Source organism: Neolamprologus brichardi, chromosome 8, assembly GCF_056152115.1.
Source record: "Neolamprologus brichardi isolate AB-2024 chromosome 8, ASM5615211v1, whole genome shotgun sequence".
Lineage (NCBI taxonomy): Eukaryota > Metazoa > Chordata > Actinopteri > Cichliformes > Cichlidae > Neolamprologus > Neolamprologus brichardi.
Window position 1 is genome coordinate 14227506 of NC_142111.1, and position 23636 is coordinate 14251141.

Consider the following 23636-nt stretch of genomic DNA (forward strand, 5'->3'; position numbering starts at 1 on the left):
CGAGAAATCACTCATCTTTGGAAAAGTGAGTTTATTACAGAGAAATGGCTCTTTCCGAAATAAAAGCTATACTATATGCTTCTTCTGGGCTATATTCGCAGCAGCATATTAAACATATCAGGTCCCCATAAGGAGAATCATGTGCTAACGGCTGTCTAAATGACTCGGGTAAAGTTTGTAGCATGCGTGCTTGTTGTTTTTGTCTGCTTCCACTTGTCTTTGCACTCGATGATGTCGGCGTAAATGTGCAGTCATATTTGTTGTGTTCCCACTAGTGCTGTCAGCGTTAATCTCGTTAAAATGACATTAACGCCATAACGCATCAAATCTCCGTTAACGAGTTACTGCGGATTGCCCCGTGCGTGGGGCTGGACGGCGTCAACACGTTAACAAGCTAACTGCGCTAACTGCGCTAACGCACTAGTTCCTACCAACAGCATTGCGTGGCACATCCAACATACTGTTTTACTTTTGTCCATGACGCGCTTACCATCAGGGTCATGCTTCACATGAACCCAAGATAGTTCCAAACGCCAGATCTGAATGAGTGTGGGGGAGGTTCAATTTCGGGTAGCGTTGAGGCCATGTTGCAACGAGCTTAGCTTCTGTCTCGCTAGCTTGCGTTGCGCTCAGTGGATCTGCACTTGACAGTGCAGCCTAGGCGGAGTAGTCGAACGCAGATCCACTGAGCGCTCAACACAGACAGCATCGTCAGAAGAAAAGTTAAAATAAATAAAAAATGTTGTATTGTTCGATACATATGCGTACCGAACCGAAAGCACTGTATCGAACGGTTCAATACCGATACGAGTATTGTTGCACCCCTAATATATATGTAACTGGAACAATAACAACAATGCAAACCATTTATATATTTACTCTCATGTTACTCTTCATTCTGTTTCAACTACTATAAAGCTAACTTGCAGTAGCTTTGCATCATCTTTGCAACACAAGCCAGCCTCTGTGTAATGTGCTGTTGAAACAATACCCATACAAGTTAGGAATCATTCTTTTGAAAGGAAGCAATTTTTTTTCTTTCAGTGAACATCGACTATTGCTGCTACTGAAATCTGCAAGCAAAACCTTCTATCCAGAAAAGAAATTGGTTTCAATGCATGGGACAAGAACGCAGCAGAAAGAATACTGGTCTGAAAAAGCTGATGTACTGCACACAAGTCCACATACAGCAGCCTGGAATTCATGCTTGCTGTATTTCATGCCCAAAGCATGCACAGCATCCTGAATATTATTCCTATTGCTGTGTGTTACCAAACTATGACACAGTGCTGCAGGTGGTGGCCAAAGAACTGCATTGGATTTTCATTGCAACTAATATATTCCGCAATGCCCTCCAACCAAACAAACTCTCTCTGAGCAAGGAGAAGAGAGAGAAAGTGCTTCTAAGTTTTCAGTCATAACTATATACGCTTGTGACTCTGTGGTGTGAGTGTTACTCAACCCAGAACAGTTAGCATGCACCATTATTCATGGAGTGTGGTTTGTTGAAGTAACTGTCAGGCTCTGGCAAGTCCATCCTGTACTGGCATAGCCTAAGTATCCCAAAAGTCTGCAGTAGGGCCTATGTAACACTGAATTGTTCCACTGCAAGGATCACTGGATTATGTACTATCATTACCATGGTCATCCTCTATTCTAGAACAGTACTTAAGGTGCAGTTTTATTCTAAGACCTACACCACTAACTGCTCAACTGCTGTGGTGCTGAATATAGCACTAAGAAAAAGATGACATGATTGCATATGACAGCCATCTCTGCTACACCTCTTGATAATATATTCCTCCTCCTTTTTTACATGAAGTTCTTTTTTTTGCTACGGAATATATATGCTTTCTACCTTTGTGCACTTAGTGAGCTTGACACCTCATGGTAAAAAAAAAAAGCTTGTTATCGTTTTTCATGTGGCAATTCATGTTAAATGCTAAATGTATGAAACAAGTATCTATGAAACAAACAAACACTGAATAAATCTTTTTCATTTCAGACCTATTTGTTAGTCACACTATTGGAAAAAATGAAATTTTGCAAGGAGAATGGGAAGCTCTTTAAGACCGGGAAAAATAGTGGCTGTCTGTTCACAACATCAAGTGGTTGTGATAACCAACTGGTTACCAAGAAGTTGTATAGCAACTCCCATCAACTTCTGGGAAACCTAGCAATTGATTTTATGATTGTATGATGACCCTGAGAGGTCAAATGTAATGCAACTAAAAAAACCACCAGCAAATAGAAAAAAGCTGCAAAAGAACACAAAAGGAATGTGTTTTTGGTGTGATAATAATGTGACAGACCAGCTGTGGCAGTGATAGAAACCAAAACGTGAAGGATTGTACTGAGATGTGCTTGAAAGAAGCGGAGGATTCTTTAGTGCTGTGAGGGGGGGGGGGGGGGGGGGGAAGGATCGAAGGTAATATGTGATTTAATATCATGATTTGAACAATACAGTAGATACAGGTTTACTGTTAGCGTGTCACCTCCGCAGCTGAACTTCATTCAACCTCCAATTTGTTTTGTGCGGCTTTGAGGCAGTTTTTTTATTCACTGGTCTTTTTCTAAGTTGCTGTGCGTCTGACCTCTCGAGGCCACATTAAACAATCACTGGCAAAGTTCACAAATAACTGCAGTCCAGTTTAAACACATACTGAACACATTATAATCAATCTGAGTTAGATCGTGCAACTTGTCTGTGACACATTTCTTTGGAGTCGGGGACTTGATTCAGCTGGTTGCCAACTGTCTGGTTATATGCCTATATGAAAGCAACGTGAAAAGTGCCTCATTTGTGGTTAATTTGCAGGAACTGCAGAATTTCAGTTTCTTAATTTCAAAGGACAAAGTTTACAAGTTCATTGTACATGAATGCATTAACTTTTTCATGCCATTGTTTTCCAGCTGCTGTTTTCCCTAATGTGACTGCAGCATAGCACATACCATTTACCATTGTTGGAGTTTGAGATAAATGTTTTAAAGCTTCATCCCATCCAGAAGAAAAGATACCCACTTCAGTATTTTGGTCATTTGCCTGCGCCACTAAACCAAGTAAAATTTTTGGTCCCCTTAGGAAAAAAGGGCCGCTGATCTATCAGCAACATTAAAATCGCTGACAGCTGAAGTGAGTAACATTGATCATACTCAATGAATTGTTCTGCACGGAAATTCTGTGCCCTGGAACTCATGTGGATGTCAGTTTTCCACCTCCACATCCCCATCATAATGCCACTGCCATAGCAGGACAATGCGCCAGCCACGCCCCAAAAACTGACCTGGAAAAATGAGTTCAAATCAATAAAGAGTTCAAAGATTTGATCCAGCTTTCAAAATTTCCAAATCTCAACATAATTAAGCATTCAAGAGATGCCCTGCAGCCACATTCATGGAGGTCCCAACCTACAGTCCACAGGATCCAAAGCATCAGCTGCCAAGAACCCAGTGCCAGACACCGTACCCAGAGGTCCTGCGCTCTGTCCTGGCCGTCACAGCTTTTCCAGTAGTGGGTCTACAACATATTAGGCATGTCACAGTAAATGCCAAACATGTTCTGGTTTGATCTGTGAGAAATTCTTTTGCCATCTTCTACAAATAAAAGAAGAAAACCTTTTGTAAGGTTTTTTTTGTTATCTCTTTTGTGATAATCCTGAATGTGACTAGGCTGTCATGTGTTAAGCCTCACAAGACTTTTGAATTCTTGTACATTTATTGTACAAAAGGCACGGCACTGATGTGGAAGTAGGTCTTAAACTCGCATTTGCATGTTTATTTTGGGAGCCTTATTAGCATTGGCAAACATGAACATCCGGCAGAGAGTGGTGGGAGAAGGGGCTATGAGGAGGAGAGCAGAGGAAATGTTTCATAACAAATTAAATTGATTCCTAAGTTCAAAATGGTGTTTCCCTACAATAATTCAAATGTTTAGAGACAATTCTGACATCTTTAGCTGTCACATGTTGGAAAATATCCAACTGGCTCTGAAGCCCTGGAGGTCTGGAAGGAAGCATGACATCAAACAAGGCAGCGATCTTTAAACCTGTCCTTTTTCTGTATTTTTAGTGGGAGAGGTCATAGTTCTCAGATCAGGACACTGATCTGACCTTCCTTGAAGGGCTGATCGATCAGCAGCAGCATCTCCAGCACCTTAAACCTGACTGTGAAACGCCAGCCTCATATTTTATTTATCTCTTTTTCTTGTTTTCTGCAATGTGCGAATTTACTTTCGTGAACAATATCTGTGACAGGAAGAAGGCAAGAAGATAACTATGACTGTAAGAAGAAGATGATGGAATAGCAGCATCTTTATGTGTCTTTGTTTGTTTGTTTGGGGGGGGGGGTGCTTTCAGCTAGTTGTTATGGTTTAATCCTCAAAAAATAAAACTGCGGGCCACCATTTTCAGCAAACAAGCTCACACAAGCTTATGGTACAATACAACTTCAGCATGAAATGACTGAGTAGAAGATCAAACGTAAACAAATAACTTAACAAGCCATAAATGCAGTCACACGGTTGAGGAATCTGTGCATCAAACAGGAAAGAAAGTATTTGTAAATTTTGGATTAACATTTGTCAGAAACAATGGGATGTTCCTGCTGTGAATATTTAAACACACATTTGCTGTATTGCATGTAACTTTCTGTATCATTATAAGTTAAAAACTTGAATTCACTTTTTTTAAAATGCATTTTAAAACATCTGATTTCAACTACAACTTGCAAATTTTGTCTTTAAGTCACCGCGCTGCTTTGAACTTGTTGTGACCCCCCCCCCCAAGAGCTCAGAAATCACCTTATGCAGCTTTAACGAAGAATGGGAGTTTTCATTTATTCCAAATGACTTCCTGCAAGCTTTGATGTAATTTCTGTCTTAGATCAGAAGCCCACTTGGACTCCCATCCCAGTAGCAATATCATTAAAACACAATCCACTTGGCAGTGATTTATTCATTTATTTATTTATTTGAGTGAAATGATCATATTTTTTTCTGACTTACTGCTTGGACTTCTCTCTGGAAAAAAACAACAACCTTTCAATAAAAGTACTCACAAACCTGTAATCATTCTTTCACACAACAGGCACTCCGCTCAAGAGAAATTACCAGACAGTGTCTCTAGGTCAGGCCCTCCAGTCATTCCTGAGTCCTATATTCATCATTCAGCTGTCGCTAATTATAGCCCAGAGTGTAGTTGCAACAACTCTTCAGGGTGTCTTGATGCTGTCACACAGGTGACATGCTCGAAATTGTTGTAGCTGCCAAAATAATATGACATGAAACACACACTGCATTGAGCTTGCATCATTTAATAATTCCCAGCATCAGCTATATACTTTTTTTTAAGTTAACACAACTTATAATTACACTATCAACTAAACTGCCAGTATATTCTGAAATAAGAATAATTTTACATTTAAACACTTTCTAGTCATTTCCTATGAACGTTATGCTTGTTTTATTTCATATTTCATATGTTATATTTTACAATACATTGAAAATATTTGGCTAAAACCTGATGCAGATACAGAAATTTGCAAATTCGTCAAATTCTGTAGCTGTTTAACGTCTTAACAAAATGTTATCAAGTTCTGACTATGAAACGGGGATCGACAGCTGCCTGTTCCAGCTCAACACAGCCTTCACCAGATTTGCAGGTCAGATGGGTGTTGAGGCGCAGCGAGAAGCAGAATGTGACAGGATATCCACACAGAAGCTGTGGGAAGAGTGATGGAGGGCTTCTGCAGGTTCACCTGTGCCTTAACAAGATTTCTCTGGGTCCCATGGAAACCTTGTTACAACTTTTTTCCCTCTAGGTAGATATTGATTGCCAGAGGCTCTCCTTTGGCACAGCTGAACTGAACACGTAAGTTTGGGCTTTGCAGATATTTAAAGCACAGAACAAAGGACGGCATAGTTACAAAAAAATTAATTATGCTCAGTAACCAATATCCAGTAATGGGTCATTTAAAGCCAGAACTGATGTTTAAATCAGACTTGATTAACCACCCACATTGACTTTTTATAGCCGGTTTATGTTTTTTTTCTCCTCGTAAAACATTGTATGTTCTGTTTTGAGAACACCAGTCAATTCTTTAAATTTAGCTTCCAGGGAGCCAGACTTTCTTGTAATAGTTTAAAGTGGACTAGAGCAATAATTCTCCAGGCTTTCTAAAGATCTTTCAGAGTTTGTGACCATTTTCAGGTGTTTTTGTTCATTTGTTAAATCACTTAAACTAAACTGTTAATCATTCAGGCAGAGAAAAGGTACTTAACTCCAAGGATGAACCAGCGTTTTATATATAATAGACAACAAAGAACCCATTTTAAATTGTACCTTTTGGCACTTTGTTACTAGGAGCCTGCCACAAAAACACATAATTTGTCCCAATTTCAAAATGGCAAAGATAACACACTTTGGCAGGCATACATTTTTTCTTTTTGCTTCAATAAGGTGACTCCCAGACAGCTGTTAGCTAAAAACGTGGCATATCTCAACACTATTTGGAGTGAGTCCTTTAAAAGATTTAGGGAACTTCGGGACAATAGAAAATGGCAGCCCTAAAAGCAAGTAAGCAGTGTCTTGAAAATCACAAGGTATGGTACATTACAAAAGAACTAGACTGAAAATCAGACACAGCAGGTCTTACAGACTGCTAAATCCAAACTGTGGTCAACAAGTATGGAGGATGTCAGGAGTGAGGGAGGTGCAGCCATCTGGAGTTGCATTTTAGTCAATAGCTTTGAGCATTTTTTCAAATTGGAGTTATGAATGCAGAAAAGCACCGGCAGATTTTGATCCACCACGCAATGGAAAGCTTTCACTGTCGATGGCTTCTTCTTACAAGAGGAGTGGAATGTCCTTCAAGAAGAATAGTTCCTGAAGCCTACTTAAAGAAATTACAAGAAAGCTTGCCCAAGAGAGCTTTGTTGGAGAAGAAAGGTGGTCATTCAAGTTTGTTAGAACTGTAGAAACTCTGTTTTGCGTGTGTGTGTGTGCAGATAGATCAATAACCTGCTTCGCCTGTGGAAATAGAAACAAAGAGGTGGCTCAAGACTTCTGCACAGTACTGTATAAACAAGTGACTTTTTATCACAAATATGAAGCAAATTAATTAAACTGCATGAGAGAGACACACAGTAGATGCTTTCTGATGCAGGCGAATAATTTGTAATGTCAAAGGCATTAAAACTACCCAGGGGCTGCATTGATTTCCTCAATAAGTTTAATTGAGTTAATTGACACCAGTTTGCTTATTCCTGCCTGGTTACATGATGTGTCAAGGGTGTACTTGCTTGTTACCATTATTTATTCTCTTGGGAAACCACAGTGTGAGTGCCAGGCAGAGTAAAACAAAAGGAATACAGCAAAGATGATCATGTCACAAACGAAAGGCAAAAAAGAAAAATCAAGGAAAAAATCTATTTCTTTCAAGTGAGATCAAAGAAGGATATAACAAGAGCTCCTTCTTAACACTTACCATTAAAATGTGGTGCAGACTGAAGGGCCGTGTCAGACAAAAATTTTTTTTCCAAGCTTAATACGGAAGGAGAAAGGGATTTTATAAGATTGCTATCATTATTACTACTTTTGTCAGAGCAAAGTGAAGACAGAGGTTTCGTCACGTTCACTGCTCCGTGGTTGAATCTGCAACTTTTTTTCAGAGAATTAGCATCTGGTTCAGCTAAAGTATATCCGATCCCTCGTCTAGTGGTTCAGGTGATAACAGATCTTAATTTATTGTGCATTTGCACATTGATCTTCCCGTTTCATGGGTTTCATCACTTCCAGAACTAATTTTGAGACTAGTGATTGAATTGGTGATGGATTGGGGGGGGACAAAGAGCGTTTCAGTGCCGAGACAGAAACACGGTGCAGCCTTCACACTCACCTGCAGTGTCTGTGAACCCCAGCCACGGTTTCAATGATCGAACACTCTCCCTCGTTCAGACAAAAGGCTAGGTCCTTGTCTTCCACACATGGCTTGAAGACTTCCGAACGAAGGCTGGGATGTGTTGGGGCGAGCGCTGAAGAAAGACAAGAGGAAACCAATTTAGTTCAAATTGAACAGTTTTTTATATTTTTTTTAAAAAATCCCCTCATTCTTTAGCAACTTAAATCAACAGGAACATTTTTCTAAACTTCTTTCATGTGAAGCGGCAAATGTCATTCAGCAGCGATTTACTTATTTGTAATGAAACAACCACTCTTGTTAGATTGGAAGAGAAGATTTCATTCCTCGCTCCCTTGCGAATCTCAGTGGGCTAAAAGCAAGATAGCCCAGGGAATGATTGTGTTCTATTAAGGACTGATTAAAATTGGTGTTTTCAGCTTGAAGAGACAAAGAGAGGAAAGTAATGATGACTGAAATAACACGCTTGCACTGTTTTTGGTGTATGCGCTCGCATCATTATTAAATACCATGTATTATGCTTGCTTTTTTGTTTCAAATGAAGCCGTTTAACCACAACTTCTAAGTGAAATTCCCATTCTGCTGCTTTAGTAAACATAGCCGAAAAACCCGGGAATATATTAACGAGGTAAGGCAGAGAGATGTGAATACGTTAGCGCTGCGCTACCCAGAGACACAACACAGAGTGATGGGCTTGGTGATGCAACTTTGATTTTCTTCTTCTAGTCTGACCCTGAGCTGCTCTCACATAAAGAGCATGGCTGCTGTGTACGAGCACCGCAATGCAGGGTTCTCCACCCTGTGAAATATGCACAGCTGTCAGACATGTCAGCACCACAACTATTACGTGCAAACGCGTGCAACCACGTGCAAAATTTGTCCAAACACTATCGGAATTACCCAAGCACACACATGTGTGCACAATGACACAGAGCACTGGCAATTGGATTGACTAGTATTATACCCCAATACCTTGCCAATACAACTGGATTACTCATCTGATTCTGCTTTCATCCATTTATGTGGTGCACAGACACACCTTTTTAACACCATGTTCTGGTAATTGTAATTCCTTTTGTATGAAGCTCCCACATCTTTCATGCCTGATCCTCTGTACACTGTGCAGCACGCTTTGGCTGGCAAGTGGCATTTTTACAGCTGTGCCTCTAGTCACCATGCGCACACGGGGGGCTAAAAACTTGATAATCTGTTTGTTGTGCCCCAGTGTCCAGTTCAATCGATGTTTTGTTTATGGCTATTGATTGATAAATCTGGGGCTCTTGATGTAAGGCCCAAGAGCTGATGAGAGATCAGAGAGAACACAAGGAGATATGTGTTGCTCCTGAGGCTACCCGAGACTCTTCTATGTCAGAGTAAAAACTTTGGAAGACATTATTTAAACTACTTATTGTGGCGGTTTAAATGTAAACTCTTTAGTAGTAAAAAATACCGCTGGTATCTTCTAAGGTAGACACAAACCCGGTAGAAAAGTAAAACATGAACATTTCTTTTTACTCTACAAAAGTAGGCCTCAAACCAAAGCTGACTCTTTCACTCTCTAGCCTTTAAAAGACACAGGGATTATATGGTGTATTATTAATTCCACAAACTCCCAGAGTGAAGCATTAAAAGGTTATCTATTCAAAGATGTAACTTTATTAATAGAAAATAGAACACAACGTCCCCCTGTGGTATGCACATCCCTCGCAATAATTGTCACAGCTTTTAAAGCCTCCTGGAAAGCAGCAGACAGTGAATACACGTGAGAAGTACCACAATTGATATTCAAAGACAACACCCACTATGCCAGGTCAGTGATTCAGCTCTAAGCATGTGAGGCAGAGGGTTCCAGCTAAAGAGGAAATTGATTTTGTGCTGTAAGGCTAACCGTTGATATATTTACATTAGAAAGCCAAGGTCATCCAGATACCAAACACCTCCAAGTACCTGCAACAGAAGGAATCTGATCTGTGCTGGAAAAAATTCAAGAACTTTATTCTTCAAAGTTGCCATAGTATTTTATGTGAAGCAGTCTCTACAGCAAGCTTTTCCTGATATATCATTAGTTTATCATTTCCTGCATGAGAAGTGGCTCAAACATAGCACTGCTTCCAGCTTCCAGTTTGGATTCGGGAGACAGACACTATCTCTACTTTCAAGATTAGGCTTAAAACTTTCATTTTTGCTAAAGCATATAGTTAGGGCTGGACCAGGTGACCCTGAATCCTCCCTTTATGCTGCCATGGGCATAGGCTGCAGGGAGATTCCCATGATGCATTGAGTTTTTCCTTTTTAGTCACCTTTTTCACTCACTTTGTGTTAATGGACCTCTCTGCATGGAATCATACTTGTTATTAATCTCTTTCTGTTCGCCAAAGTGCGGCTCATAGGGGCTCATTTGATCGTTGGGTTTTCTCTTTATGTATTATTGTAGGGTCCACCTTACAATATAAAGCGCCTTGAAGTGGCTACTCTTGTGATTTGGCGCTAATAAATAAAATTGAATTGAATTGAATTAAATTAAATTAAATTCTTATATATATAATATATATACACACATACATATATATTTTATTTATCCTCCAAGAGAAAAAGCTCTCAATAGCACAGTCCAACAGCACCTTCTGTATGCTATTTCAATTTTTCAGACAGACAATGTGCCAGTTTCACACTCAGAAGGGGAGAGGACATAAGCTCCTAAAATTAAACATATTATGGCAAAAAGATTCCCATAATAGCTGATTTTCAAAATTTTGTGTGGGCTGCAGTGATTCATCCAAACCTATAAGATGCATCAGTGAACGCAAGCATTTCAACACGTCATCCGTTTCTTTAAAATACAATGAAAAATGTCTCACCCGTCAATCTACAACTGCCTAACAAAAAACAAACAAACAAGCACATAGGGGTTTTTTTTGTTAAAGTCTTTAAGGATTACATCTACTCTCTTAGCCCCCTTGTCCAAATCAGGAAACAAGTCATCTTCAGATATGTTCGTCCTTGAGCGGTACACGCTGTCAATTTCTTATGGGTTTCCATTTCATCATCCTTGACAGGCAAGAATTGGTTTAAAAAAAATCTGCAGCATAGCAAGCACAACTCAGGGACTTTTGAATGAGCACATGTCAAGCTGGAAACAAGAGCAAGTTAATAAAGGGATTAGAGGGTTTCTTGTTATCAAAACAAGAAAGTGATAAGCTGTGTTTGATTTTTTGGATGTTATGTTTACTGTGTTGCCGTTCCTTGACATTCAAAGGATTAACCCTGAAAAAGTCTGTGTAAATTCTGAGGCTGGTACAAGTACTTTAATGAGTTAAGGACATTTTTCATATCAAACCAGTAGTAGGAGCGTATCGCACTTTTTTTCAAATTAATCTTCATCTTCATTATAGAGGTAACAGCTGATAAATGAGGTGTCCCTTGCTTTTAGTTTTTATTAAGATTTAATGTCATGACTAATTATGACAACCACACAAGTTAGTATGGCGTTCATTTATCAACACTTTTAATGAAGCATTTTACAAAATAACCCCCCTGCAAAGCAAGCCTCTAGCAAACTCTATGAACCTATGTATGCTAGGTAGCTGTAAAAACCATGGTGGAAAATGTGCTAATAAATGGCAGCTGCAGTGGGAGCATGATTCATCCTGGACTCTTTGAAATCATTTCCACGTCTCTCACTCTCCCCGTTGCACAAAGGCAATCCAGATTGCTCAATCCCTTGGTAACTTTCAAGGAATCTACTGGCTGGGGATCACAGATTCAAATGATGCTTGAAAGATCAGAGTTATCTGGGAAGAATACCAAGGCTAGTGCTTTTTCTCTCCCTCAGTACAATTAAGTTGAAGTGCATAACTTCAGTAAGTTTAAGAATTTGCACATAATCGTTCTTCATATTAGAAAACATGCCAGGAATGTAAAGATATGCTGCTCTAAAATAAATGTAAAGCAACTCCACTTCCATAACAAAAGCAAAGTCTCTGGAGCTAACATTTAAACTGTGCAATTCAGACACATCATGACTTTAGATGTAGTAAAACGGAAAGTTGGTGTTATAAACTCGGGCAAAGTCAGCCTTCAGATTATATGCTACACGTTGTAGCATCCACATTGGTGTGAGAAGGGGGGTCTCAGGGGTTTCTGCAGTCCTGTGCAAAGCTAAGTACACCCTTACTGCTTCCATAGCAATTAAGAGGGTAAGTAGCAGCCAGGCACTGCTAATCTAATGCACTTCATTTTTTGGATCATCAGCGAGTGTGACTACCTCTATAAAAGCAAAGATTTTGGCAGTTTGCTGGTCAGAAGCATTCAGGTACGTGTCAACACAATGCAACAATCTTCCCAGCAAATTTACCCTAAAAGTCAGACCATGCAATGCTCAGAGTAACTGCAAAAACTGCCTCAGTTAGCATATTAAATGGTTCATTACATTATAATTAGAAACGTACTGAAGAAGTATGGCTTGTCAGGAGAAAGCCTCTTCTTTCTAAAAGGATTATGGCAGCATAGCTAAGGTGTCCAACGTTGCATCAAAATAAACCACGAGACTTCTGGAATAATATCATTTGGAAAGACAAGAATCAAAGTGGAGATGTCTGGCCATCACAAACCCATCACAGCATATCAGCACAAACACCTCAGACCAACTGTCAAGCACAGAAGTGTAGAGATGATGACTGGGGCTGGTTTTGCAGGCACAAGACCTGGACATCTTCTAGTCATAGAGTTGACCATGGACTCTTTATACCAAAGTATGCTACAGTGAAGCATGAGGCCATCTGTCCAAGAGCTAAAGCAAATTAGGTCATGCAGCAGGTCAATGATGCAGCAGAATAGCTGAAAAAAAATCTAGGTGTTGCAATGACCCAGTCCAGTCCAGACCTCGGATAGATGCTGCGGTGGAACCTGAAGGAATATTGTTGAAGAATGGTTCAAAACTCCTCTACAAGGATATACAAGCTGATAAACTCATGCAGAAAACAATTATTTCAAGCAAAAGATGATTCTAGTAGCTACTGAATTGGATTGCGTGCTTAACTTCTCATGACTATAAAAAAGCTTTCTGGGGGTAACTAACATCTACATTGTTTGCCTTTACCCTTTCATAGTAAGCATAAAATAATGTTCCATAACATAAGCATGATTCTTAACCAGTGCACTCACCTTGACATATGAAAATTTGACCTGCCCGTGAAGAATGAGCTCTAACACCGTTTTTTTCAGGCAGGTAGAATTGTTCTGCATCACTTTTCTATGCCCTATAATTATCTTAAATGGAATAACTGGAGAATGATTCATTTGTAATGGTTTGCTGCTGTTATTGTCGGTGGCATATGTCACTTCAGTTTCACAGTGCCATGTGTCATTTTTTAGTTCCAATGCTTGAATCCCCTCAACTGTTAATTATAGTGCAGCTGAAAGCTGTGGTTATATATTTCAATTTTTGCAGCTTAGCTTCAAATCCACATCGTGGCGTCATCAACTTTAAAAAAGGAATTGCACTGTTCTGGTCTCCATATTTAGTATATACTCTGTAGACATATGCGAGACTTATACACACAGTGCAGTGGAATGCATAAACACCAGCACGTCTCATAGTATAGACAGCATCTTTGTTATATACAACACAAGAGACAATTCTATTTACAACTGTAGCATTTTCCTTCTATGGCTTCCTTCTAATGCGCTCATTAGTGTTCTTGTGCTGAGTCTCATCCCTCAGGAGACTGTGGTTGGGAGAGAACCAGCTGTGTTTACTGCAGCACACATCAAAGAGGGCCTTACAACGTAAAGGGAAAGTCTTAAGGGGGCCTGCTGATTGCCTACCCATCATGCACTGCTGCCTTTTGGACAGAACCATATTCAAGACTGTATACAGTAGAGTGCAGTGTGTATGGACAGCACAATGGCTCTGACAATGCCATCTATCATAATGGTTTGGTGCTTGGATTTTTTCCCTCGGAAGCAGCACTTTAAACTTTGAAGCAAAAAATAATAATTTCTGGATTAATTCAAGGGTGAATAAATATTGATTGCACTGCTTTACCTCATGGGATACATTCAAAGCCCAGTAGCTTATGCTTATCTCAAGATTCAAGTAACACAATAAGTATGAAAAATAGATAAACCAACTACATTAAACAACGCTTCAAAACTTTTGCAAATGTATATAATATGAATGGAAATATGAAGGGAGATTTCCTTCTTTGTGAGAGTCTTTTGTGGTGGGTGGATAAAGGCAGTTAATCAAAAATGATTTTCAATTGTTGTGTTTTATTTAGATTCCAATGATGATGTGCTGTATGCACGTCTAAGCTTGAATAAGCAGGTGAAAAATATTGATTTGAATAAACATAGCTTTGGTAGAAAAATTAAACATTCCTGTCAGTTGTTATTGATTAATAAGTAGTGTAGGGTTTTTGCCTGCTACCAGAAGCTTGAGAAAGACAAGTGCCAGACCTGAGCCATCATTCGCTCTTGTGATAGCCCGTGCAGGTGTCCGAGATGAGCAAGGTTGCCCTGGGCCTTGCTTGCTTACTGCAGACTAGGCTGTGGACACTGACAGTCGCCCTTGTGAAATGAGACCCATTATGCAAAACAGAGTAAGTCAGTTTTGTTTTCAAGCACTGTGAGACACAGAGTTGTTTTTTTCTTCTTGGATTTATTAACTCTCCCCAAAGTAATTTATTCCATCTGCAACATAATGATACAAAATATGCTATATACTGTTTGTTACATAAGCCTAATATATGCATGGACATTGAATACTGCAGGATGATGAAAAGTACAAACTTTAGCCATTTATTTTTGTCATAAAAAAGCCCTGATGAACACATACTCAGCTACAGGTCAGAGAGACAGCAGAGGTCACACTCATACACAGACAAATGCACATACATACTGAACTATGTCATGCATGATCATAAGATTACAAGCCTTAGGAGACCTTCTGTTGCCAACATGACAGAAAACAAACAGTAGTTGATCCCGGGGACAGTTGGTTAAAGGTGGCAGTCACTATGTGTAAGCAGGGTTAAAGAGCACAGGGCCTCGGTTACCATGACAGCCCAGTGACAGGCACTTGGTGGACCATTTGTCACAGGTACTCAGGCCGCCCTTCATTCTAGTCCAACGTGAACTGACCTTAAAGTCCCAAAGCTGTGAACCACTATAAACAGTGTGCAGTATTTGTTTCATAATGTAATTGAAAAATCCACTTATATACATCAAATATTCCTTTATTTTCTGGCCACTGAGACATTTTTTAGTCTAGTCATTATCTAGCTGTAGTAGCATCACTTCTTGAAGAACTAAAAAGGCTTTTGAAAGTGTGCCAGGCCCAAAGCAGCAGGTTAATAAAGTAGACTCCAGAAAACATCACACATGCATTAAACCTCAAGGGAGCAATTCAGCCCCTAATGAAAAGGTTTAATAATCTACATTATCTTCTGACCCTGTGTCACAGGAAGCTTGATTAAACTGCGGATGACCACACAAAACACACACAACAACTCAGCCCCTGCAGTTTCAAAGCCATCTTTCTCCCAAACCAGCTCCAAACAAGTCATAAAGTGATGTTAAAAATTCACTCCACACCACACGCAGCAAAGTGCAAGTATTTTGCATCCAGGAGATTGAACCCGAAAGTCCAAATTGCCTATACCGTGCTCGACCCTTGCTTGTTGTCTGATGTGTACTGTAGCTCTGCTGGAGTTGAACGTGTCTGCACTGTCAGACATAAGCAACATCTCCAGCAGACGAGGATGTGCAAACATCAGCGCAGCCAGGACCGGCATGTAAAGTATGCAATCTCATAAAAGTATGTGTGACAAAATCCAAGTTAAAGTAGAAGGGTGTCTCGGAATCTATCTGAAATTAACAGGCTTTTATCAGTTTCAGAAACCCTGGCTACGTCGCCCAAGGCCTTAATTGGCTTAAAAGATAATTTGCCACCTCAGTTGTACAGTTCTCTCACTCAGTGGTGGTTATGAAGCCTCAATACAAACCAGAGGATGTGAATACATGATTTCACTTCTTCAGACCTGCAGTTCTTATTGTTTCTGAACGTAATCTGCCAGATGTAACCGACTCCCCATTTAAGACTGGAATTAGTAATGATGTTTATAAGAATGCTCAAACACATAACAATATTATTAGATGCAATTCATCCTGAGCTAATTTGTCTTCACAACTCATATGCAGTAATATGGAAGGAGACAGATCATTTATCCTGATTCATTGATTGTAATTTGGGGTGTAATTAACATAATATACCACCAGGAGGGACAAAATGATCTTACTGCTTATGATCTCATGGAATGAAGCAAACATGCAATTTGCTATACTGTAGCTGGTACTTTATTCCAATGTTTTTAGCCATATTTCTTTATTTTGAGACAGAAAATAGATGGAGACGAACTCCATCTGAACTGTAAAAGCAGTATGTCCACTAGATCCATGAACACACAGAAAAATGGATATGTGCCTCTACCTTGAGTTGTGGATGATGTACTAATCATTAACATGTCATTATTTACATTATTTACAGAGGAAAAACAGCAGCTGGGGAAACAGATCTGAATATTTCAAATGCATATTTAATGAGGGCGAACTCCTTAGGGCTTTTGCCACAGCAATAACATTAAGATTAAACTTGGATTCCAGGAAAGGACCACAAAAAGTGACCCAGAAATCAAAGCTTGCTGGAGTCAAGATACATAATTGTGGTATTGCTTGAGGAAGGATTAAGTAATTAATATTCATTTTTTTACACATAGAACATCATGAATTAGGCTGTGAAAGCAATGGAAAACAAACAAATGTGCGAGAAGCCACGAACGCAGTCTTGAAAGAACATTAGATATATATTCATGTTTTAAAATGAGCTTAGGTATTACCTGGTGTGGCCTATTCATAATTAAAAGTTAAGAAAAAACAACACTGAACTCTGAATAGCACAGGTTTAATTTGGCAAATACCAGTGTTAGTCAAAAGTTACAAATCAAGACATCTAATTAATATCTGCAGTCGCCATGTGTGTAATTTTGCACATTACATGCCCATCAATAGGTTTTTTAATTTATTTCCATGAGAAGTCCTTTTGTTTTTCCACGACAATTCATTAGCAATGCTAAAAAAACATTTATTAAAAGCAGAATATTTGGCTTGTGTCTTAATGTGCAGTTAACTGTTACCACACTACGTCCTGTCTTGGCAATGTCTATCTCCATCTGCCTTTTTTTTTAAAGACTATATTTAAAAAGATACCATAAAAATTTAATCCTGGGGGTTCTAGAGGATTATGCTGTGCCAGCAGAAACTGGCACAGACTAAGAGGTGCAGTCGGACAAGTACCTAATTGTGTCTTCATCGGCTTACTGTAACATCTTCACTGACGTGATGACTGAAGCAAGAAAATGCAGATTTTTATGAACTGAAGAAATGTTATCAGCATTATGATCACTACACATTTTTAGGATAATGCTTTTAGGATAATGCTCTGCAAAAATACATACATACATATATATATATATATATATATATATATATATATATATATGTATTTTTTTCTTCAATCAGTATCCACTGTGCTCTCTCTGTGTGCCCAAAAAGCATATTGCTTTGAAAGTAACTCAAAATACTGTGTTCTTCCCCTCTCTTTGCCTCCCTCTCTCTTTATGGTTAATCCAACAAGACGCAAGCAATTATTCACACCTGAGAGGGCAACATGAAAGGAGGGGCTGTATGCAAAGCATGAGAATATGATAAGAAAAACAACCAGACGCCATTTAAAAATTCTCCTTGGCCTCATCACCATACTGCACTCTTTCCTTGCCAATCAAGCTCCTCAAGGGAACTCTGTGAAGTTAAAAATATCTAACATCAACATGCATCCTCATCGCCGCTGGAATACGAGTAAGAGAAGAGGAATTAAATGATTCACCTACACAGACCAGAGTGTGGCTTTCTGTCAGTGCAGTTGATTAAAATTCCTGGGACTAAGAACGCAGGGTGTGATGTACGACGAGCAGGTGGTGTGGGTTTAATATGCATGAGCAGACAGCTCCTGCATCTGCAGATTGGCAGTCACTGAGCTTGTCTGTCCACTCCCTTGGCATCTCTCTTGGCATATGGAGCTGCTGAGGGCATACATGAGCATAGCAGGGGGGCTGGTCTTAGCGCCCACTGATACACATTTCACTTTTTGTGACTCTTGAGATTAATAGGATGGCTACTAGTTACTTTTGGTGGCTTTGGTCTGCTCAAAGTAGCTAAGATGAAGGTGGAGAAGAGCATTTTTCCTCCTGTTTATTTTATTGATTTTTAACAAACAGCAGGAAACATCAAAAGGGGGAAGGATTAGAGGAGCCTGTGTAAAAATGGACTTAGATGTGGTTGGGGATTTAGGCTTACTCAAAGGAAGATGTGATTAGCCCCTGCACTCTCTCGACTGGTGATTCTGTTGATATGAAAAACAAACACAGTCCCACTATACAATTTGAAGAGTGGAAATATGAGCATAGTAACTTCTTTGACACATAAACTGTGACTTGAAAAGGTTGTTTGAGTTGCTGTGTAAAATCTGATTCACAGGCTTCTTTGTTTGTGTAGACACACTGAAAAGCAATATTTTTCAGCTTTTTTTCCCCTGTCCCTGTTATTTCAGTCATTTGCTGCGAGATCTAGTAGGAGGAGAGGTGCAGTAGGGGATGTGGCACTGGCGACGCACTGTAATTTTGATGTCAGGTTTGTCCACAGTTTTTGGAAACAGCTGCCTGTCTACAGGTCAATAGGCTACTGCGTATGCCACACCCATATTTTGTTATATTGTCATTATATTGTGGGAGAGCACTGTGACAACTACCATCAAAATCTGAAAATCACACAAACCCACTTTACTCATGCCTGAGTGACCGTTCCACTTTTGTATTCCTCAACTAGCTGGACAATGAACAACAACAACAACAAAAAAAAAAAAGCACAGTCAGAAAAAAATATCTTACAGGTATGAGCTTATATCGCCAGTGTTTGAGCTCCAAATACGAGATAAAGCATTATAATAACTATAGTAACTTGTTGGTTGCACATTATGATGTAATTTTCCTGTTCCACCACATCCAAAAGGTGCTCTATTAGGTTTAGAGCTGGTGGCTGTCGAGGTCATTTGAGTACAGCAAACTTAAAGCCATGTTCAAGAAACCAGTTTGAAATCATTTGAGGTCTGGGGCATTGTGGATTACCCTGCTGGAAGCAGCCATCATACGATGGTCCACTGTGGTCATAAAGGGATGGACATTGCCAGCAATAATACTCGGCTAGGGTGTGGCATTTAAATTATGCTCAGTTGGTGCTAATAGACACAAAGTGTGCCAAATCCACACCATCACACCTACAGTGCCAAACCTGAACATTTGACACAAGACAGGATTCTCATGCTACCATCCAAATAACACAGCAGAATTTGAGACGCATCACATCAAGCAAGCTTTTCCATCCATGCAAACTGTAATCTGACTTTCCTGTTCTTAGCTGGCAGGATTAGCACTGCAGGTGATCTTCTGCTGTTGTAGGCCATCTGGTTCAAGATTATACACGTTGTGTGGTCAGAAAATGCTCTCCTGCATACCTAAGTTGTAACAAGTGGTTATTTGGGGCACTTTTGCCTCATTTTAAAGCAATCTGGCCATTCTCTTCTGATCTCTGGCATCAACAAGGGATTTTAACCAGAGAAATGCTGCTCATTGGATATTTTCTCTGTTTTGGACCATTGTCTGTAAACTCTAGAGATGGCTGCATGAATAAATCCCAGTAGATCAGCAGTTTCTGAAATAGTCTGACTAGTCTGTCTAGGCACCAACATCACTTAAATTACCTTTCTTCTCCATTCTGATGCTCTGTTTAAAACTCAGGAGTTTGTCTTGACTATGTCTATGTGCTTCACTACACTGAGTTGCTGATTTGTATTTGGCAGTTGAACAGGTGTCCGGCCTGTATATGACTTACAAAAAAATTTGCAAAAATTACTGTATGTCATTTTGTTGCAAAATGTAAAACAGCAGTCTACAGATAATGATAGTCATTATATGGCATTTTCAAACTTGTTTTCTTACTACCACATTTAGCCATCGCACAACATCAACTAGCATTCATATAAAACTGAAAAAATGATGAGGCCCGCTGGCAGTTTTGATTCTGCCCTTGGGGAACTGTTCGGTGCAGTGAGAGTTGAGTATTAACTCGAGAGCTATGGCTATAATGATGCAACTCAACTCCTATCTCATACAGAGCAGCTAGTATGCTGTCCAAAAGTCTTCCCTTTGAGCTGATCAATTCCCTTTTCATCAATGCGTGGATGGAAGGGGCATTTCAATTGAATGCATATCGAGTCACTTGCGCTGTGAAAGCATGTGCTCCATTTTGACTACTGCTGTAAGTAAGTTTGGAAAAACAGCCACATAGGCCCTTCATGTTCTCATGTCCCTTGATCGCTCTCTCAGGAAAAATGACAGCGTCAGATGTTTCGGGGAAAAAAAAATGTAAGTTCACCTGACAAAGCCATAAAGCGAAGCGGTCAGGTGAATGGATCTGTCAGCAAAACGTTAGACTTGATAGAGAGTGCTGTCCGTTTTCTGTTTCCTACACACTGTCAGCACTTGCCAGACCATGAGAGTAATCATCCAATAACGAATATGGTTCGCCAAGTACGTATTTGAACCCAAAGAAGTCAGGAAACACTTTGATGAGTTTCTTTTAGAGATGATTAAAAAGAACATACTTTGTTGTTTGATGTTGAAGATTGGCCCCTGCACCTTGATCAAAAAAACGTGTTTTTTGTCCAGTAAAGTGGTCATTAAATAGGCAAAGGTTTGCAACGTATAGTTAACAAAAATACCTATTTACTACAGTGGAATATTGGGCATTCATGGAAAAACCTAACATCGAGTTATATTTCCCAAAGAATCCTAACCTCGATATAAACATAAAGAAGTGCATGATTATTATTATTATTGGTGAGCTAGGTATGTGAAATTAGCGAACATATATAAGTCCACACCTGCAAATGAATCCTTCAGAAATAGATCTGTCAATACAATGAATTGGAACTAATTGGATTACATTAATGATAACTAGCTTGGAAAAACTCACCAGGGGACATCAGTTAATCCTAATTATAAATCCCTCTAACTGTGTGGCTCATGGACAAAGAAAAGCCCAGATGAGTCTCGTTTTTCTTTAATTGAGGCCGTTTTCCCCTGTTACCACATTCTGCCTGAAACAGCCATCCATATCTTTGAGGTGTCTTTCTCCCTCTCTCACTCACTCTCTCTCTCTCTCTCTCTCTCCCTCTCTCTCTCTCTCTCTCTCTCTCTCACAAGCAGTGTATCCATGACTGATGAGGCCAACACACTGACTTACTTACTATAACCTCAACCCTAATTGCTACTTGCCTAACCCTAAACTTCACCTCAAGCTAACCTTATTCTAACCTTTAAAATTGTGTTGACCTTAGACTTTAATTATTTAAGTTATGTGCTTTTTGTCCCCACAAGAAGACATGTCCCTATTAAGTGGCCATAAACACATTCAGGTCCCCACTACATGAGTAATTCTTGAACCCCAGGACCACACACACACACACACACACACACACACACACACACACACAAAGAAAAATAGTGTCAGGAAATTTTCCCTGGCATTATCGCCCCAAAGCTCAACAAAAATAAACACAGGTAAAAAAAAAAGCAGAAACACCCTCACTCGCAAATGCCTGCTGCTCTCAATGGAGCATTGGGAACAGGATTACATGCCTTTCAGACTGCTCACTCACAGCAGAAAGACACAGCTCTGATCCAATCAGGGTGACACAGGCGGAAACAAGGCAAAGGATCTGGCCTGGCCTCCCTCAGGAGGCAACTTGTTATCAGTACTACTTGACAAAAAAGGAGAAAACATTGACAAAACACTGATAATGTGACCGTTTTAAAATGATATAGCAAAAAGATATGTGGGAGGAGATGATTGGCTACAAGATTGTGAGACATTTTAAGGTAATACTCACCACTTTATTCGTGCATATGTACCTAAAGGCACTACTTCGAAGAAAAGCTGCCAAACGCATACTGTGTGGTATCTCTAACTGAATAGAGAAGCCAGACTGGCACTGGGAATGTGGTGGGTATGCAGTGGGACTGGCAGTGCTGGCCCTGACAGTGGATCAGTGAAATCCTGTTTAGCCCCCCCCCGGCCTTCAGGGAGTGCCTGCCATCTAATTCAAGCCAAATCATGGCCTGTTTAACACCTCACCACCTGCTACAATTATTTGTATTTATGTGTATGTGGAAGAGAAAGACAGAAACAGGGTGTGTATGTATATGTGTGTGTGCTTTAAAAAATAGCTTGGTAGCTGAAGGTCTAGCGGCTTTTTTCTCTAAGATAAAGAACGGCTGTTGGAGACGCACATTGTCAAAAATGTCTCTTAATTGGATGGTTTCAGCATGGCTAACATGGGGATTTATTCTTTCCATTTTTATGCAAGACATGCAGCATGAAAGCATCCAATGATCAATGGAGATGCTTTCACCTGCCACATAGGAACTGTTAAAAATCCCTGTAAAACAAATCGCTTCCCCAAAATATTCTTCTCCCTTCCACTCTATGGTCCCCATCAAACGACGTATCAAAACATTAAACCTGACCAACAAAAGAAATTTGTACGTGAATGATGGTTGCTTTCAGAAAGTGGTTCTCTTTGGTGCATATCATTCCCTAACAGACATTCATCAAAGAAGTTTTGCTTAGAGCCATTTGGGGAAACATACAAACAGTCCTCTCATTCCTCCACACAACGTTTCCTCTGCTTGATGTGCCACATTCAGTGGAAGCCACAGGCAAATATATTTTAACGACTGGATGTCTGTCATCAAATTACAGAAAAAGGCTTTCTCTTGAGGAAACAAAAGGTAGAGAATCCAAGCTTCATGGGTATGCATTCTTTTAGGTTTCCTGCATTTTTCTTTCTTTTTTTTTCTCCATTGAATTTGGCACGTTTGCAGCAGAATATAAGGCAAGTCGCTCAAAGCTGAGAACAGAAAACTCCCTAGCTGAAGCAGAAGATAAAGTGCTTTGAATAGCAAACAAACAGAGCTTTGCAAGAGAGTGGCTAGGGATGAATCAGTGCAGGAAATAGCAGTGATTGCTGTGACAATTGTTCCTGACACTCACAGTCACCTTAAACTGTGACCATGTAACAGGAAAATGGTTTATCCTAGCAAAGTGCAACAGAAATGTACAAATCAACATTTGTTTCATTCCAGGATTCCAGCATCTACATTCATACTAGCAAAATATAGCACAGTCATATATATATATATACTATAAAATTAATCATAATAATAAATAAATCCTTATATTACTATAATGTATGAGTTAATCTAAATTATGCTTCAGTAACAAAAGAACCATTTTTTTTTTTTATCAACTAATTGTGGAAAAATGAAATTCTTTATGCTCAATGCTCAACAAAGTGGGCTGTATCTCTACATTATTGTAATTGCAAGTACTTTTATAAGCTGAGAAATAGGAATGCAACAGACGAAAATACAGAAAAAGGACAGCAAAGAGCAAAATGGAAAATGGCATACTGAACTGTCGATAAACAATTACATAAGTCAAAATTGACTGTAACATCAAAATGCTCTTAAAAACTGTATTAAGCATTT

General features: G+C 39.5%; 1 protein-coding gene across 2 annotated transcripts in view; it reads right to left on the reverse strand.

Annotated features, from left to right (window-relative positions):
• The window catches only part of nrg3b (neuregulin 3b), a 200353-nt gene that overhangs the window by 92418 nt on the left and 84299 nt on the right, over positions 1–23636 (reverse strand). For both annotated transcript variants that reach the window (XM_035907821.2, XM_087844655.1), the window contains one exon: positions 7894–8029. In XM_035907821.2, coding sequence (XP_035763714.2) covers positions 7894–8029 — 136 coding nt within the window. The remainder of the gene's footprint in view (positions 1–7893; positions 8030–23636) is intronic.